The following is a 21978-nucleotide window of genomic DNA, read 5'->3' as shown; positions in this document are numbered from 1 at the left end:
TGGTTACTGGTCAGAGATGCAACAAATTGCGCTGTTTGACTCGAAGACAAACGCGTGTTGTTGTAACCGACGGGGCCCCGCGTGACTGAAAGAATATCGTCTCTAAGCGGAGTTGAATTACTGCTACTTTCGAGCTTGTTTTGATTTCACGGAGCCTTTTAACACTTGGTATGACAGACGTTAAATCTGATTGGTCGGTGTCAGGGGATGCACAAAAATTAACCAATCAGCTTGTTGGGCAGATTCAGGTGGTAAATCCCGGTCCTGCCTCTGACTGTAATACGGCCCAGAGCTCTCTGCTGTCCCCCGTAGTGTAATTTCTCTGCCTCCCTCGGCTGCTCCGCGTCTCCTGTGCCGCCATTAAAGCCCCGTCAGCTTGGTGTTTGGAAAATCGGGAAAAGGACTTGATAAAAATGATTTAGAGCGCCAAAGCAGACGGTCGAGGGACGGGACTTGGGGTGGGGGGTTCTTCGCTCCGCGGTACGTATGGACCTTCGACTGCCAACCGGTCGGCGCCCCAAAGAAGTAAATATGCGGCTACGGTGGGCCAAGTGAGAGAAGCCTGAGTTCGGATCGGAGCGGGTTCCTCTGGGCGGGGGAAGGGGGGCAACTCGTGGAAGCACCGTTGGTTTTGGCTGCAGTGGCAAAGTAAGGAGTGTGAACACGGCAAAGCAAAGGTGAGGTTCTCAGCGACCCTCTCGCAGTAGTTGGCGCGGGGGCGGCTGTGGCCGGGGGGAGAGCCCAGACATGATCCTGTCGGGGTTAGCGAGCAGGCAAGCTAGCTGGACTGTAGTTCTTGGCTCCGGACCGAACGAACGCAGCCTTGTTGTCGCGTAAGAAAACTCCCCGCTAGCTCTCCCGCTAGCACCGCGGCTCTGTTTGCTCACGGTTTGGCGTCAGCAGGCAGTTTGTTAGAGGAGCGGGGATATAGCTGCGAATGCACACAAGACTCGCGAAAAAAACAGCTGCTCGTTGTCAGCCGAGTTCCTGAATGTATGAATTGTATGCATGGGACGATTTGTCACGACTGGTTTTGCTGGCAAACATGTGCATGTGTGTGTGTGTGAGAGTGAGAGAGAGAGAGCTTTGTCTACTTAACCTCCAGCTCTGTCGCGCAAACGTGTTGAATTTCTCACGGTGTGTCAGTAAACTTGGAGGCGTGGTGTAAACACAGCACGACCCCGACTCCTGCCCCCAGCTGCCCCCAGCGGGCTAACAATAACTTGATCTCATTATCTTCTCGCCCCGTAGTATTAATACTGCTCATAATGGGCGCGTGTGGTCTGCACTGTTCACTTTCCTATGTAACAGGCTTTGGGGCGCATCAGTGAGTGTCTGAACCAGTCCCGCGCCTCCCCGCTGGGTGTCTGGTTTCATCTGCCCCCTGTCTCCGGTTACCCCGCTCGGCTGCTGGGCACGTTCGCCCGCTGCGTGTCCAGAGGCCGTGTCGGGTCTTGCTGTCCATTGTTGCAATCTAAACGTTGCTGCCTTTGAGTTTTGCTACAGATCAGTGCCAGACCACGAGCACACAGCACTGTAGATCTTTTTGCAAACGTCTGACAGCGTGCGGTCCAACGGCTGAGTGGCACAGATGGCTGTAATAAAGAGTGCTTTGTCTGAGTTTTGTGTAATGATGATGCACTATTGGGAGAAATTTATGACTTTAAACTTGAAAAGTTAAGCACTTTTCCAGAATTGTTTCCCCACCCGACTTGCATCATATTTCTGTTTGTCCTTTCTGATTTCCCTGGTGTAGTCAAAAGTGCGATGTGTTTATGTGATGAGAAACATTTTTGCTAAAATGCTCTGTTTTTTCTCTTCTTTGTAAACTAGTGTGCCGCTTGCTGTGTGATCTCCTCGAGAGTGGATCTGCTGAGCTGAGAGTCCCTCTGAACGGCAGAAAGCCTCCTCCGGCGGCGGTGCGACGATGACCGAGCTGGTTGCCAAGTGGGCCTGTGAATACTGCACATACGAGAACTGGCCGTCAGCCATCAAGTGCACCATGTGCCGCGCGCAGAACCCCAGCGGGGGTGCCATCATTACTGAGGAGCCCTTCAAGAGCAGCCCTGCTCTGGACGCTGGTCTGCACCAGTGGGACCCCATGGGCCACAGCAACAGCCCACCCCAGGGGGGCTCCAGCTTACTTATTTGTCCCGACTCCAGTGCTCGACCCCGTGTCCGCATTGCTGATAAACCTGAGACTAGTAGCAAGTGGTCATGCCACATGTGTACCTACCTGAACTGGCCTCGGGCCATCCGTTGCACTCAGTGTCTGTGCCAGAGGCAGCACGCTCAACAACAGCAGCATGGGCAACATGCAACCCATCGAGGACATCTTACCCAGCAACCACGCAGCCCCACAGAGGCACCCCAGACCTCCGGCTCTGGATGCCGACCTGCTCCCCTGGCCACCACTACAGACCCCTGTGAGGAATATAATGACCGTAACAGACTTAACACTCACGTACAGCACTGGACCTGCACTGCCTGCACTTACGAGAACTGGGCACAAAAATGTGTCGTGTGTGACCACCCCAGACCAAATAGTCTTCTAACTGAACCCATCGAACTGGCATCAGAGCCCGAGAGCCAACAGCCTTCCTCAAAACATAATGAACAGGACAGGGACAATAAGAGGGGTGTTGTTGGGCATGTGGTTGGACAAGGAGTGGGAAGTGTGGTAGGTGGGGTGGGCGGTTGTAGCAGCAGCCTAAGGAGGTCTCCCCCGGTCTCAAAACGGGAGTCAGAGCTGAACATGGACTTTCAGAGGATTGAATTGGCGTCAGGGGCTGGGATTGGGAGCAAAGAGGAGCTGGAGGTGGATTTCAAAAAACTGAAGCAGATTAAGAACAGGATGAGAAGGACTGACTGGCTCTTCCTCAATGCCTGTGTTGGTGAGTTCCAAGAATATATGATGTTATTGAAGCACATGATGATGGTGATGAGTGAAGCAGCACGTGTCCGGCCTCCCACGCTGTCGACTGTTGAATGTGTAGTGGGAGGGTGGATGAACATTTTAAGAAGACTAGTGATTGCTCCCCCCCTCTCTTACACCACTATCTCACTTGATTTCCTGTCTTTCCCATGGCTATGTAGAGTTATTTGCTGCAAACTCACTCAGGCTCCATTGTCCCTACCTGTCTCTCTAATAGATCACTTTCAGTGTTTCATCGACAGCACAAATTTGACAGCCACACATTTTTCATATCCCAGTGAAGTCCTTTTAGTGATTTATGGTTATTTGGTTTCTCGTGCTGTTACACTTCTCAAAGCAAAAGGGTCTGATGGTCTAAGCAATACGACTGTAGTTAGTTTGCGTCTGGTCCTACACAGGGTCTCTTACTGCATGTGACGTGGTGAATCCCCTCATGTCTGTGCTGCTTGTCCCCTTGAGCCCAAGTCTGAATGTCTGTGGTGGCTCGGTGTTATTTCGTCTTGCATATTCAAGGAATTCACTGTGTATCTGCATTCCATTGTCCCTTGATGGAAATTATATCCAAGCCACAGCTGAAATCATTCCATATTCACCACCAAGTTCAACACACAAGGTTTTATCACATTCATTGTCTGGCTTCTCTTTTCTTGATTAATCACTCAGACTGGACAAAAATGGTTTTGAGAGCGCAAGTAGACTATGAATATTGTTGTTTTTTTTGTTTGTCAAACAGCCCATAACCTAGTAGAAGTAGAGTAGTAGAAATACTACCATAGAAAATGACAAGGATAACATTTTCACATTTGAGATGCTGAAACCAGACAATTGTTGCTTGATTAACACAATGATTAATCAACATCATTCATTTACAAATTATCCCAGCTTTAGAAATATTTTTTAAAAAGTGTCTGGATATTTTAGAACAAATTGTCAATAGTTTAAAACACTACTTTTTGCCAATTAACCCGCAACATAATGTGTCACCTTTGCCACATAAATGATAGACTCAATTTTCACTGTTGTCTCACCACTTCTGTCAAAAGCAACGCAAGATGATAATTTGCACATATTTGATATCTCAATTGAATGTTCTCTACATGGTTAACTATTGAGTCTTAATTATGTACAGAGTAAAGCTCAACAGTAAGGTTCAGGAAGTGAATTATTTGATTATTAGCCATAGTGTCATAACCATCCAAAGTAGACTGACCGTGAGCTATAGATAGATAAATAAATACTTTATTCATCCCATGCTGGGAAATTCTGGTGTAGCAGCAGCACGTTTCACACAGCACACATCACACATTAAAAAAAACAAAACAATATTTACACAAAAAATTTAAAATATACGAATTGCCAAAAATATATAGAAATTAAGAATAATAAATTCACAGAATTTACATGTAGTAAGTATTGACAGTGGAACAAGGTCTATCTGTCAGCCAGAGGTGAGGTGTTATGAATTTTATGGCTTGTGGCAGGAAAGATTTCCTGTAACGGACCTTGTGACAGTGAAGCTGAATCAGCCTATTGGAGAAGGAGCTCCGCTGTCTGTCCAGTGTGAGGTGGAGAGGATGGTCCGGGTTATCCATGATGGATAACAGTTTGTTCATACTCCTCTTCTCCACCACAGCTTCAAACGCGTCCATCTTGCAGCCTATTACGGAGCCAGCTTTCTTGATCAGTTTGTTCAATCTGTTTGTGTCGCTGGCTCCGATGCTGCTCCCCCAGCAGACCACAGTGAAGAACAGTACACTGGCAACAACAGACTGATCGAACATCTCCGACATCCTGCTGCACACATTGAAGGATCTCAGCTTCCTCAGGAAGTAGAGTCTGCTCATCCCCTTCTTGTACACAGTCAGGCTGTTGGTTTTCCAGTTCAGTCCGTTGTCGATGTTGACTCCCAGGTACTTGTAGTCCTCCACCGCCTCCCCCAGAATGAAAAGGGGCTGTGAAGCTTCCTCCTGAAGTCGATCACCACCTCTTTGGTCTTGTCCACATTCAGCAGCAGGTGATTTGCTCCCGCCCACTCCACAAACCTGTCCACCAGCGCTCTGTACTCTCCCTCCTGTCCATCCCGTATACACGCAACCACTGCAGAGTCATCAGAGAACTTCTGCATAGGCACAACTCAGAGTTGTACTTAAAGTCAGTGGTGTATACGGTGAACAAGAAAGGAGACAGCACAGTCCCATGTGGAGCTCCTGTACCACTCACCAGCATGTCAGACAGAACGTGGCCCTGTCTGACAGGGTTGTGGTTATGTGGTTGTGAAACAATGGCATATGCACCTGTAGAAGCCATAATCCGTATAATATCAACCTTGCTTTAAGAATATCATGTTTTATTCGCAATGACATTGAGAAGTACTACACTCGCCACAATCTTAAAGTGTAATATAGACATCTCTGACTGGTAGAGCTTGCTGTTACCATGGAAATGTTTACCGCACCTGCAAACTTCATGTCGGCTAGTGATGCGTGATTAACTGCCACCACTGAACTCAACGTTTGTTATACACTATATGCACAAACAAAACACAAGCTGCAATACATCACAAGACTATTATCAACAATATAAACACTATAGTGATGTTGGTGAAGATTAAATTCAAGAAGAAGCGTTCTTAACTGTCAGTTGGAAGTCGTTGGAAGGAATTCGCAATGGTTTATGGGACGCATAGTCCTTTCCCTTTTAAAATAATTATGTACACAGTCTTGTACCTTTACCTTTTTTCTTTGTTTCTCCGAATTTTTTTCCTGCTCCGAATGTCATTTTTTTATGGTAACCATTCATCGCGTGGTTTATTGGCTTGTTCCAGGCTTAAAACTCTTTGATTATATGATATGTCTATGTAGTGAATGAATGGGAAATTCACTTCCAGAACCGGAGTCGTTCAATGAGTGGGGGGTCACTGTTGAGCTCTATACTGGGTGACTGAATGAGGTATGACCCAGCTGCAGCCACAGAGTGCATAGCTCAGTTGTGTTGAGGACGGGCTTGTGTAGCTTGGTGTGATTCCCTCTGAATGACGCGTAGACGCCCGTGTTTGTAAAGAGTTGCCCCCAAAGTTTTGGTAGACTCCCCAGTTTCCTTAAGGGACCGTCTGCATTAAAAATAGCATGACCCATGCAACGCAAGTCAAAAATAATCAACTCTTTGGCAACAGCAATAACCTTCGCCCCTGCATTGTGGATGACCTTAGGCAACTCCCTGATCTCAACTTGTGTTGCTTGGATGTGTGGTGTTTGTGCGGGCATATCTGTTTTTGACAATGCATTACACTCTTATCCTGTTTATGAGACTATAAACAGATTTGTGATTGTCACATCTGCTTACAGAAGAGTTGCTTTCACAATTTTTCATGTCGACTACCTCTGCAGCTCTGCAAAGGTTTCTTCCAGGAATAGTAAATTGCATTAAGAGAGGGTAATTTCATGTTATGCCCTCAAGTTTCCTTTTTGACTTGTTTCGTGGGTCAGTTCTTTAACTACCCACTTTATTTTTTTTTATTGGCCCACCGACCCATCTTTTAAAGATCAAAGTGATTTCACATGAGGACCAGGGCAACGCGTGTTGAAAATCGCCTTTTCAGAGAGATACAGCCAGTTATAAAGAAACACATTTGTAATACTGAGCACATTTAACAGTAAGGAGGAGCGTAAGCATAGGTACATCACATTTGTATTGTTTTGTTCAGAGGGGACTGGAACCTTATCATGTGGGGGTGATGGATTGTGAAATGTCCTGAATAGTTTGTCAATCCACTACAGTGATAACATGGGTGGACTCGCAGTCCCTCACACTCATGAATACATTCATGCAATGCCAAAGTTTCAAATGCTCCTGACTCAAGAATGTGAAAGGAAACAGGAAGCCCACGTGAACACAGGGAATATGCAAACAGTACTGAACAATCCTGTGTCCTACTTTCTGCAAAGGTGACAGTACTAACTAGGGCTGAGGGATACGGGACAAAAAACATATCCCAGTACTTTTTAACTTTGGACTCTGCATAGGCTGGTAGTTTTATATTCTCTATGAAATAAGTCACTCAGATTATAAACAGGACGACTATAAATTACACAAACATAGTTGAAATAAGGAAGCATTTCAGCCAATGTTTATAACATTTAGTAGAATGGCTGACACACCAAGGCCCAACAGTCCACTTATAATTCAATTGAAGTTACACCAAATTGCAAAAACTCATAGTTATCAGTCCCCTGAATATGCCTCAAATTTTTTCATCAAGATCCATGAATTATTTACTGTGAAATTGGTGCAGATGTCAACAGAACGTCCTATCTTGTGATGTTAAAGAAAGTGATACAAATTCCTGGATCTATCCCATTGTCAAGATCTGCACCTATATTTAAAGGTTCTTTCGTGGCCCTTGTCCCATCTTTCCATTAACTTTTGCGTGAATCCGTTCTGTATCTGTTGCGTAATCCTGCTGAAAAACAAAAAATGAATAAACAAGCAAAAAAAAGAAAACACAAATACAACAAAATATAAAGAACTTGAATTCAGAAGATGTCCTTTTTCTAACATAAGATATAAACATCCTTTCTGCATTGTTTATTCTGTGAAATATAAGTGATCATATAGGCAAACATGAACACTGAGAGCAACATGTCTGTGTAAGGCTCATATTCAAATGAAAGACCCTGAATATATTAATAGTCAGAATTACATAAGGACTGAAAGAGAGAGAGAGCCTACTATGGTGGTGTATCACACATGGAAGTTGCTGGTTGAGCAGGTAATTGTACCAAGCACAAATTGACAAAATGTGTCTATTGGCTGTTGGATGACCATCCTCTACATTATTGACAGAAAAGAACGTGTACAGCACCACTCATCCTGAAGTGCAGGCCTGTTTGTACATATGCACCTCTTGTGTCGTCTAGAGGATCTGTGAGCACAGTAATGACTGCAGGGCTACAGACACACCCACACTAATGGAGTGTTTTGTGGAACGTGGTTGTGATCCCTCTCCATCAGGCTACACTGCCATTGTGTATAGTTTCCCTGTCCGTCTCTTACACTGCTGGCCAGCTCCACATGACACAGCCAGTCCTTCCACCCACCCACCCACCCCATGCTCTCGCTCTCACTCTCACACTCACACAGATTATGCAGCTGAGCATTGTGTGTGGTCCTTTGACGTGAGAACAAAAGCTCAGCAGTGTTTAAATGCTGTCAAATGCACGAGAGAATACCACATGGGCATTTAACTGTATATGCTGGAAATGGAAAGATACATTTTGTCAAGCTGCGTCACATTGAAATTAATGTTCACTTTATCTGATTTGATGCTGTTGTAACAACACATTTGTCCCAATGGTTTATTATCCTTCACCAGCCAATACCTTTAGCTTAATGTCACTGTGTTGCTGGTTTCATCCTATCACAACATTTCTTTTTTGAGCTGATCATACGACCATCCGCATTTCATCTGTGTGCACTATTGCCTGGGTTTAGGTGTTGGACTAAAAATATCCTCATCCTCTATCCTCTCAGTAAGGTTTACTGTTGCACGCACTCTCTACACCTCACCTTATTCTCACTCCTGCCTACAGAATCGATGTGAAATGATTTGACTTTTCGTAGCATCACATTTTAAAGGGAACGCTTAAGTGATGGAACATCATAATAAAATCTTCAAAGCAAAAGAGTGTAGTGTAGTGTATTGTATGTTTTCTGCGGCACATCATCAAATATGTTTCTACTGTCTTGGAGAGGTGGTCAGTTGTGGATTTTCTGTGCATGTGGTTGATATAAATTGTGTTTGTCAGTCAGCAGCAGTAGCAGTTAATATTTACAGTTGTAAAAGTACAACAGTACAAGTTGTGCCAAAAATAAAGGAAACACCTGCATCTATCTGATGCAACACAACCCTCAACCCGCACGCTAAGATCTAAGCCTGTAGATAAATAAGGCAAAAAGCAACTGACAGATTACAAAGTGTCCCCCTATTGTCTTTTCCCCTTGACTTCAAAGTCAGCCGAGTCTCAAAGCTGTTCCAGCTGTGACCGAGATGAAGCACATTTTCATCTCTCATATTTCATAATACTTTGGTTGTGCACAGAATGTCGAGCTCTGAAAAGAAGGGATTTTTGCCTCTGTAGTGCCAACAAGTCACAGTTTTATTTGAGTTGTCCACGAAGTACAATCCTTTATGATATATGATGAATTTAAAAGTTAACACCTGTGTTTTCTTTTGAACATGTAAATTAAATCCTTGTGCTGTTGAATCTCTGTTTGAAGGTCTCCATAAAAGTAACACACCAAAATGTGAACTAGTGTTGACTTTCAATTAAGGGTAAGATATTATTTTTGTTTAAACTGTCTACTTGTCTTCTATTTAAAAGTCTTGACTTTAAAGTTACATATTAATGTGACCTTTTCCCTTCTCGCTCTTTTTCTGACAGGTGTGGTGGAAGGCGACCTGGCGGCTGTAGAGGCCTACAAGTCCTCGGGAGGTGACATTGCGCGGCAGCTATCATCAGACGAGGTGCGCCTATTAAATCGTCCCTCTGCATTTGATGACGGCTTCACGCTGGTTCACCTCGCCATCCGCTTCCAGAGGCAGGACATGCTGGCTGTTTTACTCACAGAGGTCAGTAGTGACAGCAGCTACAAATGTTCTCAGTCACTACTAGTCATGTTACATCACTCACATTTGTCCCCAATCTCCCCCTCCATCTGTTTTCTTGTTTTAGGAACAAACTGATGCCTTTATCAAGAAAAAGTCTTAGTCAGGCTTAAGTCACAGTAGTTTTTATGGAATATATCTGCATGGCCACCTGTGATTCATATGTTAACTCTTAAAAATTAGGAGAAAAAAAATAAAAAATTGCAGAAGATCTGGTAGATTAGAGAAATGCTTATGAGTTGAGGTTTATGTCTGAGTCAATGCAGCTTTTTCCTGAGAAGTCTAACAATTGTACAACACACACACACACACAGACACACATGTACGTGTGCGGTCACGGTGTAAAGACTTTAGCTCCATCTCTGTTAGCAGTCTGTGTCTTTAGCGAGGGAATAGCGGTGGTGTTCAACATCTCACGGAGACTATGTTGGACATTTTCATATGGAGAAACAGTCGCAAACGACTCTGATTTGGTACGTTGTTTGCTAGACGGGGCGTCGCTACTTTCACTGACTTGTTGGCCGCGCACTCGTCATGCCTGTGGTGCTGTTTCAAGTGCTGATACAGGTTGGTGGTGTTGCCTCGGAATGGAGCGACTGTTCCACGACATGCTTTACCTTCTTTTGTTGCATATCTGTTGGCTCAAACCCGAAATACTCCCATTTCACTTTTCTTCGGGACTTGATTGTACCACGTTGCTTCTGGCTCTGCGGAGGCCACTCCACGAATGCAATGTTTTTCTTTGGTTTCACGCTTGTTGTTTGTGGGCGTATCAGCAGTCGCCCTAGGCAACTTCTGATTGGTGAGGGCCGTGCGTGCGTGTGTGCGTGCAGGCGTATTCCGACTCCAAATAAGCTAGAATATCAACTATATAAATATCTTTATGGCTACTTAAAATTCTAAGTTGCCTAATGTACATTATCCTTACTATAATTTATTTCTCAGTATGGTCCAATGACTTCTGGTATTTATTTCTGTTCTTATATTTTAAACAGTCGGTGGTCCAACCTCTGCCTCCTCTACGACTGACTTTTAATGTTTTAGACAATGTCATTTCTAAAAAGGTGATCTCTTTATCTTTTCATTGTCACTCCTGAACACAACTCCTTTTGGATATAAATGTGAAATGCAACTTTCAGCAATTGTTAGACAAACTCTTGTGCAATTCTCAGCCTCTGTCTCATATACTCTTCATAACTGTAGAGCATATTTCCTTCTCCTCTCTGCAGGTGTCCCAACAGGCAGCCAAGTGTATTCCAGCCATGGTGTGTCCGGAGCTGACAGAGCAGATCCGTCGTGAGGTCGCGGCCTCTCTTCACCAGCGCAAGGGAGACTTCACCTGCTATTTTCTCACAGACTTGGTGACCTTCACCCTGCCTGCAGGTCAGCGCCTCGTCAACAAACCAAAAAAATAGGAACAAAGAAACAACAGGCTGTGCACTCATTGACTGATGGATGTCATAAGACGAAACCCAGAAGCTGTCGAAAGTACACTTCTCAGTGTTTTGTACAGGAGCAGGGAGAACTTAAAACTATGTAGCTGAAGAAACCCAGTCCTGCCATCACCTTTGGCTAAGTGTTGTGATGGAATAATTATTATGTTTACTTGAAATTGCTTGATGTTTGGTTGCTGAGGAGACATAATGCTACAGTTTTTTTTCCACTGCCAGAAAACTGAGGCCACCTCTGGCTGGTTTGATTATTGTTTTTGCAGTGTTCTAGTCCACCTAAAATTCATGTCTCTTGTTTATATCAATTATTTTGCCAATTTGTCTCTGTAAAATTGCATCCATTCAAATTATGTTGAATTTCATTGTGTGGAATTGCTATTATTGGTCAGTCTGTTGCCTGTAGCTAAGCTAAGGATTTTTTTTCATGCTGAGTATTCAGAACAATGCAGACCTTGGCTTCTGGCCACTATAGAAAGCCATTCTGTTCAGTTCCACAAAGTCCATGCATTCATTTAGTTTGACTAAAGAATGAGCTTCTGTGCTGACAAGAGCTCCGAGCACGCAGTGAAAGCCATTGGCGGTTGTGGAAAGAACAAAACTCAGTGGCTGGAGGTGAAATAAGCCACAACAGGGAAAAGAAAAAAGAAATCATCAAATGAATCAAATAAAATGGGGTTAAAAAATAAAGACATGGTTTTGCCGCCACCTGTTTCTTTTTGGATTTCAATCACTTAGTTCTCTTCATATAATTGTATTGTTTTGTTTTTTTGTTTCAGACATTGAGGACTTGCCCCCAGCAGTTCAGGAAAAACTGTTTGATGAGGTGCTGGACCGGGACGTACAAAAAGGTGAAGCCTTTTCTCTTTCGAGTTCAGGACTTCGAATTTCATAAACCCTATCAAATGCTGTGCTTACAATATTCATGCCCCTGCTTTGAGAGAGAAAGAAACCAGATCGAAGATGACAACGATGGTCTGGCGGCTTGGCAAACACCGTGAGCCCCCTCACACAAACTGTATACTATAACAGGAAGGTCGCCAAGTATTGGCAGTATTATATTACTTGTATTTTCCCTCTTGGTGACACAGTGTTTTTGCCTGCCGGCCTGTCACTCTGGCAGGAGGTCGGTCTTTATCGTGTGTACCGTCTCCCCTAATCAGCCTAATTGAGTTTCAGGGATTTCTCTGATCCCCATTGGATGATTGTACTTTCCTCTCAGCCCACACACACACGCACAAAAAACCCATACATTTAAAAGGCATCAGTTATCTTCAACACACTCATTGTTGTGTGCTGCTTATTCGTGTGTCCTGTTAACTACATACTGGGGAATGTAGTTCAGGTAATGGACAGACGGTCTTATTTCACCATTACCTTTATGTGTGTTTGTTTGTACTTAAGGAGTTTAGTCAGAAACATGAAATGGCCCAAGTGAACAGAAAACCTTGTCTCCTTGTTAAAAGATTAAGACAAGATCAGATAACGCTTAGAACCTGGCCATTGTAAACCCTTCATCTTTCTTATTAAACACCCCGGTCAGTCAAAGTGTCGCACCTCTACAGGTGCGACACTTTGACTGACCGGGGTGGGTTTTTTTGCAATGTAATGCAATTTTTAGATGGTGTGCCTGGTTGCGTTACATACGTAGTGTGATTTTTAGATTGAACAATAAACGTATTGATCATGTTTTGTCATTGTTTTTACAGACTTAAAAAGCTCAACCACTAAATAAATCACTCCCCAGCTCAACAAAAGGTCATTTGTAAATTTCAAACGCATGTTCACAGTAGGAAAATACTGTGTTCTAATCCACTACAAAGTTCATTTGTCTCAGTGCTCTGCCAGTCCCAAAGTGTTTTTTATTAAGTTTTTAATTAACAAATGATTGTAAACACATTCAAATATACCAGTGCTGGTCCAAAAATATTGCAAAGGGTCGGTTAGATGTCTGATAACTGGCAATGTCGCACTCTTTCAAATTCAACAGCTATTTTCTTTTTCAACCATCGCTGACTGATTTTGAATGTGCTGTTTTGCAGCCGACCAACTGCATCACAATAACACAGAACAGAAGGTTTGGTCGTCACAAAACAAAAGTTAATGTCGTGATGTGCAACACATTTCTGCTATAAATACTATTACGAACATTAGGACATATCTGTTTACTGTATATCTTCCTCTGACTTCTCACAGTCATCTGGTTTGATGGTGTACATGCAGATTCTATTTAACTGCTGTTATGTCAAATCTATTTTGACGGGGGTGAGGAGCCATTAATGCTTCTCCCAAACTGCCCTTTCAAAATGCAATCACCTGTATTGCAACCTGGAAAAAAAAAAAGCCACTATGGCGTCTATAAAACCCCACTCCACCCTCACTGGCATTTCTCGGCTCAGTTAGAGGTGTTTACAGAGAAAAACACGGCACTCAACTTTTCCTTCCCCTCCCTTCTTGTTTAGAACTGGAAGAGGAGTCTCCCATCATCAACTGGTCCCTGGAGCTCGGGACCAGGTTAGACAGCCGGCTGTATGCCCTGTGGAACCGCACGGCAGGGGATTGTCTGCTTGACTCTGTGCTGCAGGCGACATGGGGCATCTATGACAAGGACTCGGTGCTGCGCAAGACCCTCCACGACAGCCTGCACGACTGCTCTCACTGGTGAGGCCCGCACCGCAGGGACTGGGGGTAGAGATTAGAGCCCAAGCGATAAATTGGTTGGCCCATGAAATCAATATCGGCATATGTTTGCCCATATGAAAACCTTTATTTTTACAGAATAAACAATGCAGAAAAGATGTGCATTTCCGTTTACATTTTCTAGTTCTATATGTTTGGTTTAATTTGTGTTTTATTTTTATAGTTATTTATGATAAGTTATGGCCAAAATTTAAAATATCATACATTAATTACATTTTTTTGTCATAAGGGATTTTGCTTATGACATCTTGCCCCCAAAAATCCCTGTGGGTCGGGCTCAAGAACAGATTATAGTATTTTAGTTCTTTAAAAAGCAGGATGGCGTGGCCGGGGTGGCTCAGTGGATAGAGCAGGCACACATATACTTCGAGGTTTATACTTCCGGGGTTCGAATCCGACCTGTGACGATTGCCTGCATGTCTTCCCCCTCTCTCCCCTTTCTCACCTAGCTGTTCTGTCAAATTAAAGGTGGAAAAAGCCCAAAAATAATCTAAAAGAATAAAATTCAAAAAAAAATTCATGCTGATTTTCATCTAATCTTGGGCATGTCCAAACTCTTAAGCACCACAAAACAATAACAATATCAGAAAAGTATTTACAAGATCCTCCGTGCTGGTGAATGAGTGCGTGAGGTGGTGCTGTTTTCAGGAGTATGATTTCAATTACACAAAATATATATACAAAATATATTGCATTTTTGAAAACATTTACTGCAGACTGAACGGTGTATTTTTACAGTAAGTTCTTGACTAATGCAGCATTATGCTTTCAGCATCTAGATACCGTATTTTCCGCACTATAAGGCGCACCGGAGTTTAAGCCGCAGGTGTTTTAATGGTTAATTACCATATGTAAGAGTTCGTGCACAGAGGGGATTGAAGGGTAAGGGATGGCTCCTTGAGGAAGCTCCCATTTATTAACATTTCAACAAAACAAGTTGCATATTTGCATAACGTACTAAAACCACCAAAGTCCTCATCTTCAGTGTCGGAAACGAACAGGCTCAGGGTGGCTTCGTCAGCCACTCTCCTCTCTCCTTCGTTGTCGCTCTCAAAACCAACGAACCCCTCTTCGTCACTGTCGGAATCGAACCGCCTCTGAAGGGCCTCAGCTGAGCCTGTGGCGGCGTCCTCCTCTTCATCACGCAGCAGTCCAGCCTTTCGGAACCCGTCGGTGATCGTGGATGTTTTGACACTCCTCCACGCCATCAGGATCCACTCGCACACTTGAGCGAAAGTTGCTTTTCGCTGCTTTAACCGTGGACCGCGGACCGGTCATAGAGCCCGTAGAGTTAAAGTTGGTGGACTGTAACCTGTTAGATTTAGGAGGTCCCCTAGTGGCCGTTAGCTGTAAAAATCCATAGATTAGCCGCACCGTTATATAAGGCGCAGGGTCGAAAAATGGGGGGAAAAGGCGCGGCTTATAGTCCGAAAATTACGATAGATAGATAGATAGATAGATAGATAGATCAACTTTATCGATCCCAAACTGGGAAATTTCAGTGTTACAACAGCAGGTATCAAGTATTGCAAAACTATGCAAAAATAAGGAATATAAATATAAAGAATGTACATAGAATAGTGTAAGTATGTGCAAATTCTACCAGAATGTGCACATAACAGATACATTTTTTGCAAGAAGTGAGCAGGGAAATAGTTTTTGTCTTGCTAACGGACACCAAAAAGACCTGAAATGTGATATTCAGCAGTCTCAACATCAATTAACTGTTAAGTTTTGTTTTCCTTTGGCATTGTACAACTATGTCCGAAATTGGTGGCTAAGAAGTTCGAAAAATCCAGGTCATGCAGAGATGTCACACTTTGATCTGAAAACTCTTGATCTTGAAAGTTAAAACAAGTCAAAGCCAGAGATTTAATCTGCATGAACAAAACAACCCAGTGTTACTCTTATCCAGTTCTGAGAAACTGGATTTTTCAGTGAGAATATTACTATTTTGATAAAAAGTAGTGTGTGTGTGTGTGTGTGTGTGTGTGTGTGTGTGTGTGTGTGTGTGTGTGTGTGTGTGTGTGTGTGTGTGTGTGTGTGTGTGTGTGTGTGTGTGTGTGTGTGTGTGTGTGTGTGTGTGTGTGTGTGTGTGTGTGTGTGTGTGTGTGTGTGTGTGTGTGTGTGTGGTCTGCAGGTTTTACACGCGCTGGAAGGAGTGGGAGTCTTGGTATTCCCAGAGCTTTGGCCTGCACTTCTCACTGCGGGAGGAACAGTGGCAGGAAGACTGGGCGTTCATCCTTTCCCTGGCTAGTCAGGTACATGCACATGAAAGAAAACTGGCATTTACGTAGAGGACAGGAGCTTGATGTGCTTCAAACGCAATGCAAGAAAGACTTTACTGCTCTCACCGCACTGTACTTAATCTGTAATGCCCTCTGAAAGAGCATCCTGGTTGTCATCATCAGCGCTTCTCTGCTTCTCACGGCTCTCTGTGACCTCATAGATAAAGTATTTGGGCGAGTTGTTATTATATTTGGGTGTGAAACCACAGTAATGTATGTTTTTCATGTTCTAACACTTGGCAGAGGGAATGTACTGCCATGGCTTTCCAACAGTTTATTTCCTTTGTGTCTTGTTTGTTTGTTTTTTCACAGCCAGGATCCAGCTTGGAGCAGACCCACATCTTCGTTCTTGCACACATACTTCGTAGGCCCATCATCGTCTATGGAGTGAAGTATTACAAAAGTTTCCGTGGCGAAACACTCGGCTATACCCGTTTTCAAGGTGAGCAGTAAGCTGCCTGTTTGGACTGATGATGTTTTGGTCAAACATTGTTAAAGGGGCAGTAAGTGATTTTAAGCCAATACATGTTTTTGTCAAAATCTGCAAATATTTCCTCATGGTTCGTTAGCTGTCGGTTCTATGTGTGCGCCGGGAAAAAATGTGGGTTTATGGCTCAGTCCTGGCTCTGTAAATTGGAAACAAACAAAAGAATGGTGCGGAACGCACCTCACAACAATGTGTCACTCCACGGCACGTTAAGAGATGTGCTAGCAACAGACGCTACAACTCAGGGGTTTTGGTCTAGTGGTTAGTGCATCGGTTTCACATACCCAGGGCTGTCGCCAGGAGCCGGTGTAAAACACACAAGGGCGTATGGGCGCCTATAGAGAGGGGCGAGAAGCTCAGTTAAAGTGGTGACCAAGTGAACCCAGTGAAAAGTCCACAGTTACTGGGAGAAGGGTGTCCCTTCACAGCGGCATCTCCGTCGTGGTGTGTCTGTTACAGTACAGACGTATTCATGAGGCGTGAGAGCTGAACCACATAATCTGGGGTCGAGGAAATATGAGACACAAAATACTGTCTGTATTGTGTTTTCTGCATTGTTTCCTGTATAACCAGTATCTCATTGTGTAGTTTCCATTTGTGGAAAGAAATGAAATACATTTATTCAAGCTTTTTGTTCTTCATTTGAGTATTTCCATTTTCTGCTACTTAATACATCTACCCCACTACACTACACAGGCCTACCATTTGCTAAAATAGAATATGATGCATTGTTACTTATTAAAATGCATTGTATAACCAACAGTGGTCATTCTGCTGCATAACAATAATTATTACTTTTGATACTATAACAACATTTAGCCAATTCTGACCTTATATGCAGGGCTTTTATTTTTTTTAACATACCAACATTTATCCTCCAACTTGTGAGATGTTTACAACATAACACCTTTTTTCCCCCTAGTGGGGAGTTGTAATGTTCAGCATGTCCGTCCCTCTTTAACCGTTTTGCTCCCAGAGCAGAACTCAGAAAAACTTTTTGCAATTTCATAATTTTTTACCAGGTTTATTGACATCTCAGATGCACAGGCTTAACAAATTGAAATCTTAGATCACTGTGTAAGATTTGAAGAGCAAAGTTCATGTTCATTTCTCTAACCTCGACTACAGCAATTCTCTGAATGTGGGCAGTCGACCTTATCTCGCCTGCGGCGTGTTCAAACTCCAAACACAAAGTGGGAATCCTCACTTGTTCCAAGAAGTGCACCATATTTTCCCTGTACTAGCCGCTCTTTACCGGTTAGCAGTGAAGTACAGAATTGATTTTAAGACTCTATTTTATGGAGCTAATTTCCTCCCAAAACCCCCCCAAAAACCCAGGTTTAACTATTATATTATATTATATTATAACTAACTATATTTATACTACTCCATGTTTTTCCAGCACAGTGTGAGTTGTAAATACAAAACACCTTTAACAAACTAAGGCGTATTGTTTGATGGGTTCATTCTTGGCCCAATGTACCTCCTAAAACAAATAAACAACATATTTCTAATACATCATACGTCCCAGAAAAATGCAGCATATCTCACAAGAATAATTGAAATATATCCAAATTTTTTTATATCATACATGTTTTTATCCGTGATTGTGAGGAGGATTTCTCTCACGAGTAATTTGCCTCCACAACAGCAGGTGGTGCTATGAGTCAAGTTAAGCTTACAGGGAGCTGTATCACTGCTCATAAGTCAGGTATAAGTAGACAGAATGTCGTCATCTTGTTCAGTCTCTATGCTCTTTGTTCAACGCTGATTTCAAATGTGCTCCATAGACAAACTGTGAAATGACTTGTTTCTGTTATTACTGCAAAACTGGTTTTAAAAGATGATGACACTCAAATCAATATTTTGACGGATACATACATACATACATATATAAATGCATACATACATACATACATACATATGCATACAGTAGCATTGAATATAAATCAACAATGGACATCTCTTCCCTTTACCGGCATTCATCATTTTTTTTGCCCTTCTCTCTTTTAGGTGTGTACCTGCCCCTTTTGTGGGAGCAGAGTTTCTGCTGGAAGAGCCCCATCGCTCTGGGCTACACGCGGGGCCACTTCTCCGCACTGGTCGCCATGGAGAACGACGGCTTCGACAATCGCGGCGCGGGCGCCAACCTCAACACGGATGACGACGTGACCGTCACGTTCCTGCCGCTGGTCGACAGCGAGAGGAAGCTGCTTCACATTCACTTCCTCTCAGCGCAGGAAGTAAGCGCCCTCAACCACTTCTGGTTTCTTTTTGAAATTCCGCTTGTGATTGTGAGCATGAAACTCGTCTAACCGAAATCTCCTCTGTGCCAACACTTAGATAGAGTACATGATCTCCTAAATGTAGACTATTGATATGGCTCCATCTGATGGTCACATTTGTTTCGTCCTGTCCCTCAGATGGGAAACGAGGAACAACAGGAGAAGCTGCTGCGGGAGTGGTTGGACTGCTGCGTGACCGAAGGCGGAGTCCTGGTGGCTCTCCAGAAAAGTTCCCGCCGCCGCAACCACCCACTCGTGACCCAGATGGTAGAGAAGTGGCTGGACGGCTACCGGCAGATCCGACCCTGCGTGTCTTTGTCCGATGGTGAAGAGGAGGAAGACGACGAGGACGAGTGATCAAACTGAAGCAGGGGGAGTGCAGGACTCTTCTCCCTCCTCTCACTCAGAGGATTTTTAGATTTTTTCCTGACACGGACAAACTGTGAAAGCCTTCAGGAGAGGACAGGACACCAAAAGTCCAGATCCACCTTTCACCTGACAAAGGCACTGCTGCTCCTCCAGCACACACAGGCATAAAACACATGAAACACTGAGACTGACAAACTCCACAGCGCTGGGGAGAGAATCAAGGTTTACAAATGCAAATTACCTTTTTGGTTTGTTTTGAATTTTCAAAATGTAAAGGAATATCCATAGATGTAAATGCATGTTGTTGTTTTAAAAAAAAAAAGAATATAAGGAAATATACCAGCATTGATTCAAATCAACAATTTATATCCGTTATGGGCACTGACAAAAGCACACTTCCAAAATCAATGTTCTGATGTTTTCTTCTCCAGTTGTCTAAGAGTTGACTGGTTTAGCTTTAGTTTTTTTTTTTTTTTGAACGGGCAGGGATGAAGCCAATACCATTATCTTTAGAGAAGCAGAGATTGTGTAATAAAAAATTACTTTAATCTTTATTACTTATGCACTGCACATTTATGAAAAACATTTCTATATAAATACAGTATCATTGCTTGAATTAAGGTCATTGTATGAAGCTCTTGAAAAGGGTGTTTTTCCCTTTACAAGTCAAATCTCACTACGGTTTAGCACACACAACATTCATGTTGGATCTTTGGTTTACCTTTTTTCAGACTGACTGAACTAAGAAGTTGCGTGCGTGCGTGCGTGTGTGTGCGTGGGGGTGTGTGTACACGTGTGGGTTTTTCTTCTCAGTACTTAACATATTTATTGTTTGGAAACTTATGTGAGCTAATAAAAGCTTTCCGTATATATTTTTATTTCTACTTTTCGTGGTTTTGTTAATTATTCTCTCAATCTTGATGAAGACATGTCGCACAGAAACACTGTCGCTGTGAGGAAAGAACCAACCATGATATTTTGGACGCCTCAAATTTGGTGCTCTTGTTTTGTTTGTTTTTGGAGGGGGGGCAGGTGAGCATGGGAGTGAGACACATTGTCGGTGTCGACTTAAACCCAGAGTCACGCTTGTGTTGCTGTCATCTCCTACTTTCTCTTTGCGCATTCTTTCCACATAGCGTTTGTCACTGTCACTGTCACGGTACATGTCGGTTCGCCTCCCCTGTAGACGCCAGACTGTTGTCATTATGTAAATCAATCTTTTAAGTTTTCGATCAAGGGGTGTTGTTAAACTGCAACATATAAAACCAAAGCTGACAGAAGAAAAAAAAAGAAAAGTTTTTGTTCCTTTTTTTTTTTTGCTGTGAATGTTTGCATTTAGTTTTTTCCCATTGCGTACTGTAAACTCTTTAGTGTTTCATTCGAGTCACACGTTTTGAGCATCACCTGTATGTTGCTTTATATTTATGCAATAGTTGCAGTTGTGACCATAATGCTTTGTGGATTTAGGCCTGACTTCACTATACGGAGTGTAATGGAAAGAACAGGTAAAACAAAGGAAAAAAATAAAGGAAAACCTTTTTGAATGTCCAACTAAACTGTTTCCTGACTTATATTCTTGTAATTCCTATTTCAGTTACTGGTTTGTTTGTTTTTATTTTTTACATGTTCTCAGATTAGAGACACAATACAACACACACACACACACACACTAACCCCAAAATGTGTTATTGTAAATGGTAGATAAACAATTAATAGTAAACACACCATAATGTAGTTGTAAGCAGATGTAAGGACATTTAAGAGTATTGATGTATTTGTCAGTAATTAGAACTAACCTTCGTTTGTTGGTCAATGAGTGAAGACTTAAAAAGTTTCAAGAAACATTTTCCAAAAGACATTGTTGGACACTTAATTTGAGATATTCAACTTTTCTTCCTTGTGCTTGTGAGATTCTTACTTACTGACTAGTCTAATTCATAAGACAGGTCATATTTATAGGATAAGGTCTTCTGTACCTGCCTCAAATGTCCAATCTCCTTGTAGCTCCGCTCTGGTCTCCAACTCCCAAGGAAAACATCTGGCTCCTTTTTTCGCTTTCAGAGTGGTGAGAGTAAAGTAACAGAAAATCCAGGAAGAGCTGCAGAGTCAGGTAATAGCTTTCCCCTCCTACAAACAAGAAGTCAGTTCATCAACTATTAATTCAAAAGATATTGATAATGGCGGCTTCATAATGCTTATGAATGGCAAGTAGTGAGTATCAAAGAGTGGATTTCCTCAGCAAATACACCCATCCTCTCACTTCTTGTTAAATCTGAACATAATACACCCATTTTCAGATTCCCTGTGACAAGAATTGTCACTCTCCATCCTGTCCATCCCCTATCATTGGCCATAAATCTGCTTAGACATCATCACAACAAGACGCACATTGTAACCTGCAAACATGCACCAAGAATCAGCATGTTTTTAAAGTTTTCTTCAGAAACCTTAACAACATCCCTGGGGACATTGTAAACAGGAACCACAAATAGACAATTACCTCATACAAGGAGGTTATGTTCTTCGCCCCGTCCGTTTGTTGGTTGGTTGGTTGGTCAGCAGAATTACGCAAAAACGACTTAATGGACTTTTCTAAAAAACTTGGTGGAAGGATGGGACGTGCCAAAAAAGAACACATCGAATTTTGGCGTGACTCTGGACAAAAGGGCAGATGCCGGACATTTTTTTTTTTATCACTTTTGATTAAAATTGAGAGACTCATTGCATTTTTTTGTGCCATTTTCACCAACTTCTTAGGGAATAATTAATGGATCTTGATGGAAAAATCTGGCATATTTATTT

The 21978-nt window shown here is 42.8% G+C and overlaps 1 protein-coding gene across 4 annotated transcripts; it reads left to right on the top strand.

The window, feature by feature from the left end:
* Nucleotides 1-247: 247 nt before the first annotated feature.
* zranb1b (zinc finger, RAN-binding domain containing 1b) lies at nt 248-20732 on the top strand. Of its 4 annotated transcripts, none has more exons than XM_047334855.1 (10): nt 248-480; nt 1834-2894; nt 9376-9563; nt 10829-10982; nt 11827-11898; nt 13510-13708; nt 15888-16008; nt 16348-16477; nt 18536-18816; nt 18946-20732. In XM_047334855.1, the coding sequence occupies exons 2-10, from the start codon at nt 1928-1930 to the stop codon at nt 19162-19164; spliced, it is 2331 nt and encodes a 776-aa protein (XP_047190811.1). In that variant the 5' UTR covers nt 248-480; nt 1834-1927; the 3' UTR covers nt 19165-20732. The 4 variants fall into 4 exon arrangements, with proteins under 4 accessions (XP_047190811.1, XP_047190812.1, XP_047190810.1 ...); XM_047334856.1 differs by having other exon boundaries at nt 248-648; XM_047334854.1 differs by having other exon boundaries at nt 249-677.
* The last annotated feature ends 1246 nt before the right edge of the window (nt 20733-21978 follow it).

The sequence above is a fragment of the Scophthalmus maximus genome, chromosome 10 (assembly GCF_022379125.1).
Source record: "Scophthalmus maximus strain ysfricsl-2021 chromosome 10, ASM2237912v1, whole genome shotgun sequence".
NCBI lineage: Eukaryota > Metazoa > Chordata > Actinopteri > Pleuronectiformes > Scophthalmidae > Scophthalmus > Scophthalmus maximus.
The sequence above is the reverse complement of the archived record's forward strand: the minus strand, read 5'-3'. Positions and strand labels throughout refer to the sequence as shown.

Coding starts and splice junctions, on each gene's coding strand:
- zranb1b (XM_047334855.1), top strand. CDS start 1,928: ATGACCGAGCTGGTTGCCAAGTGGGCCTGTGAATACTGCACATACGAG. Junction 10,983..11,826: donor GACCTTCACCCTGCCTGCAG/GTCAGCGCCTCG, acceptor TTTTTGTTTCAG/ACATTGAGGACTTGCCCCCA. Junction 16,009..16,347: donor TCCTTTCCCTGGCTAGTCAG/GTACATGCACAT, acceptor GTTTTTTCACAG/CCAGGATCCAGCTTGGAGCA.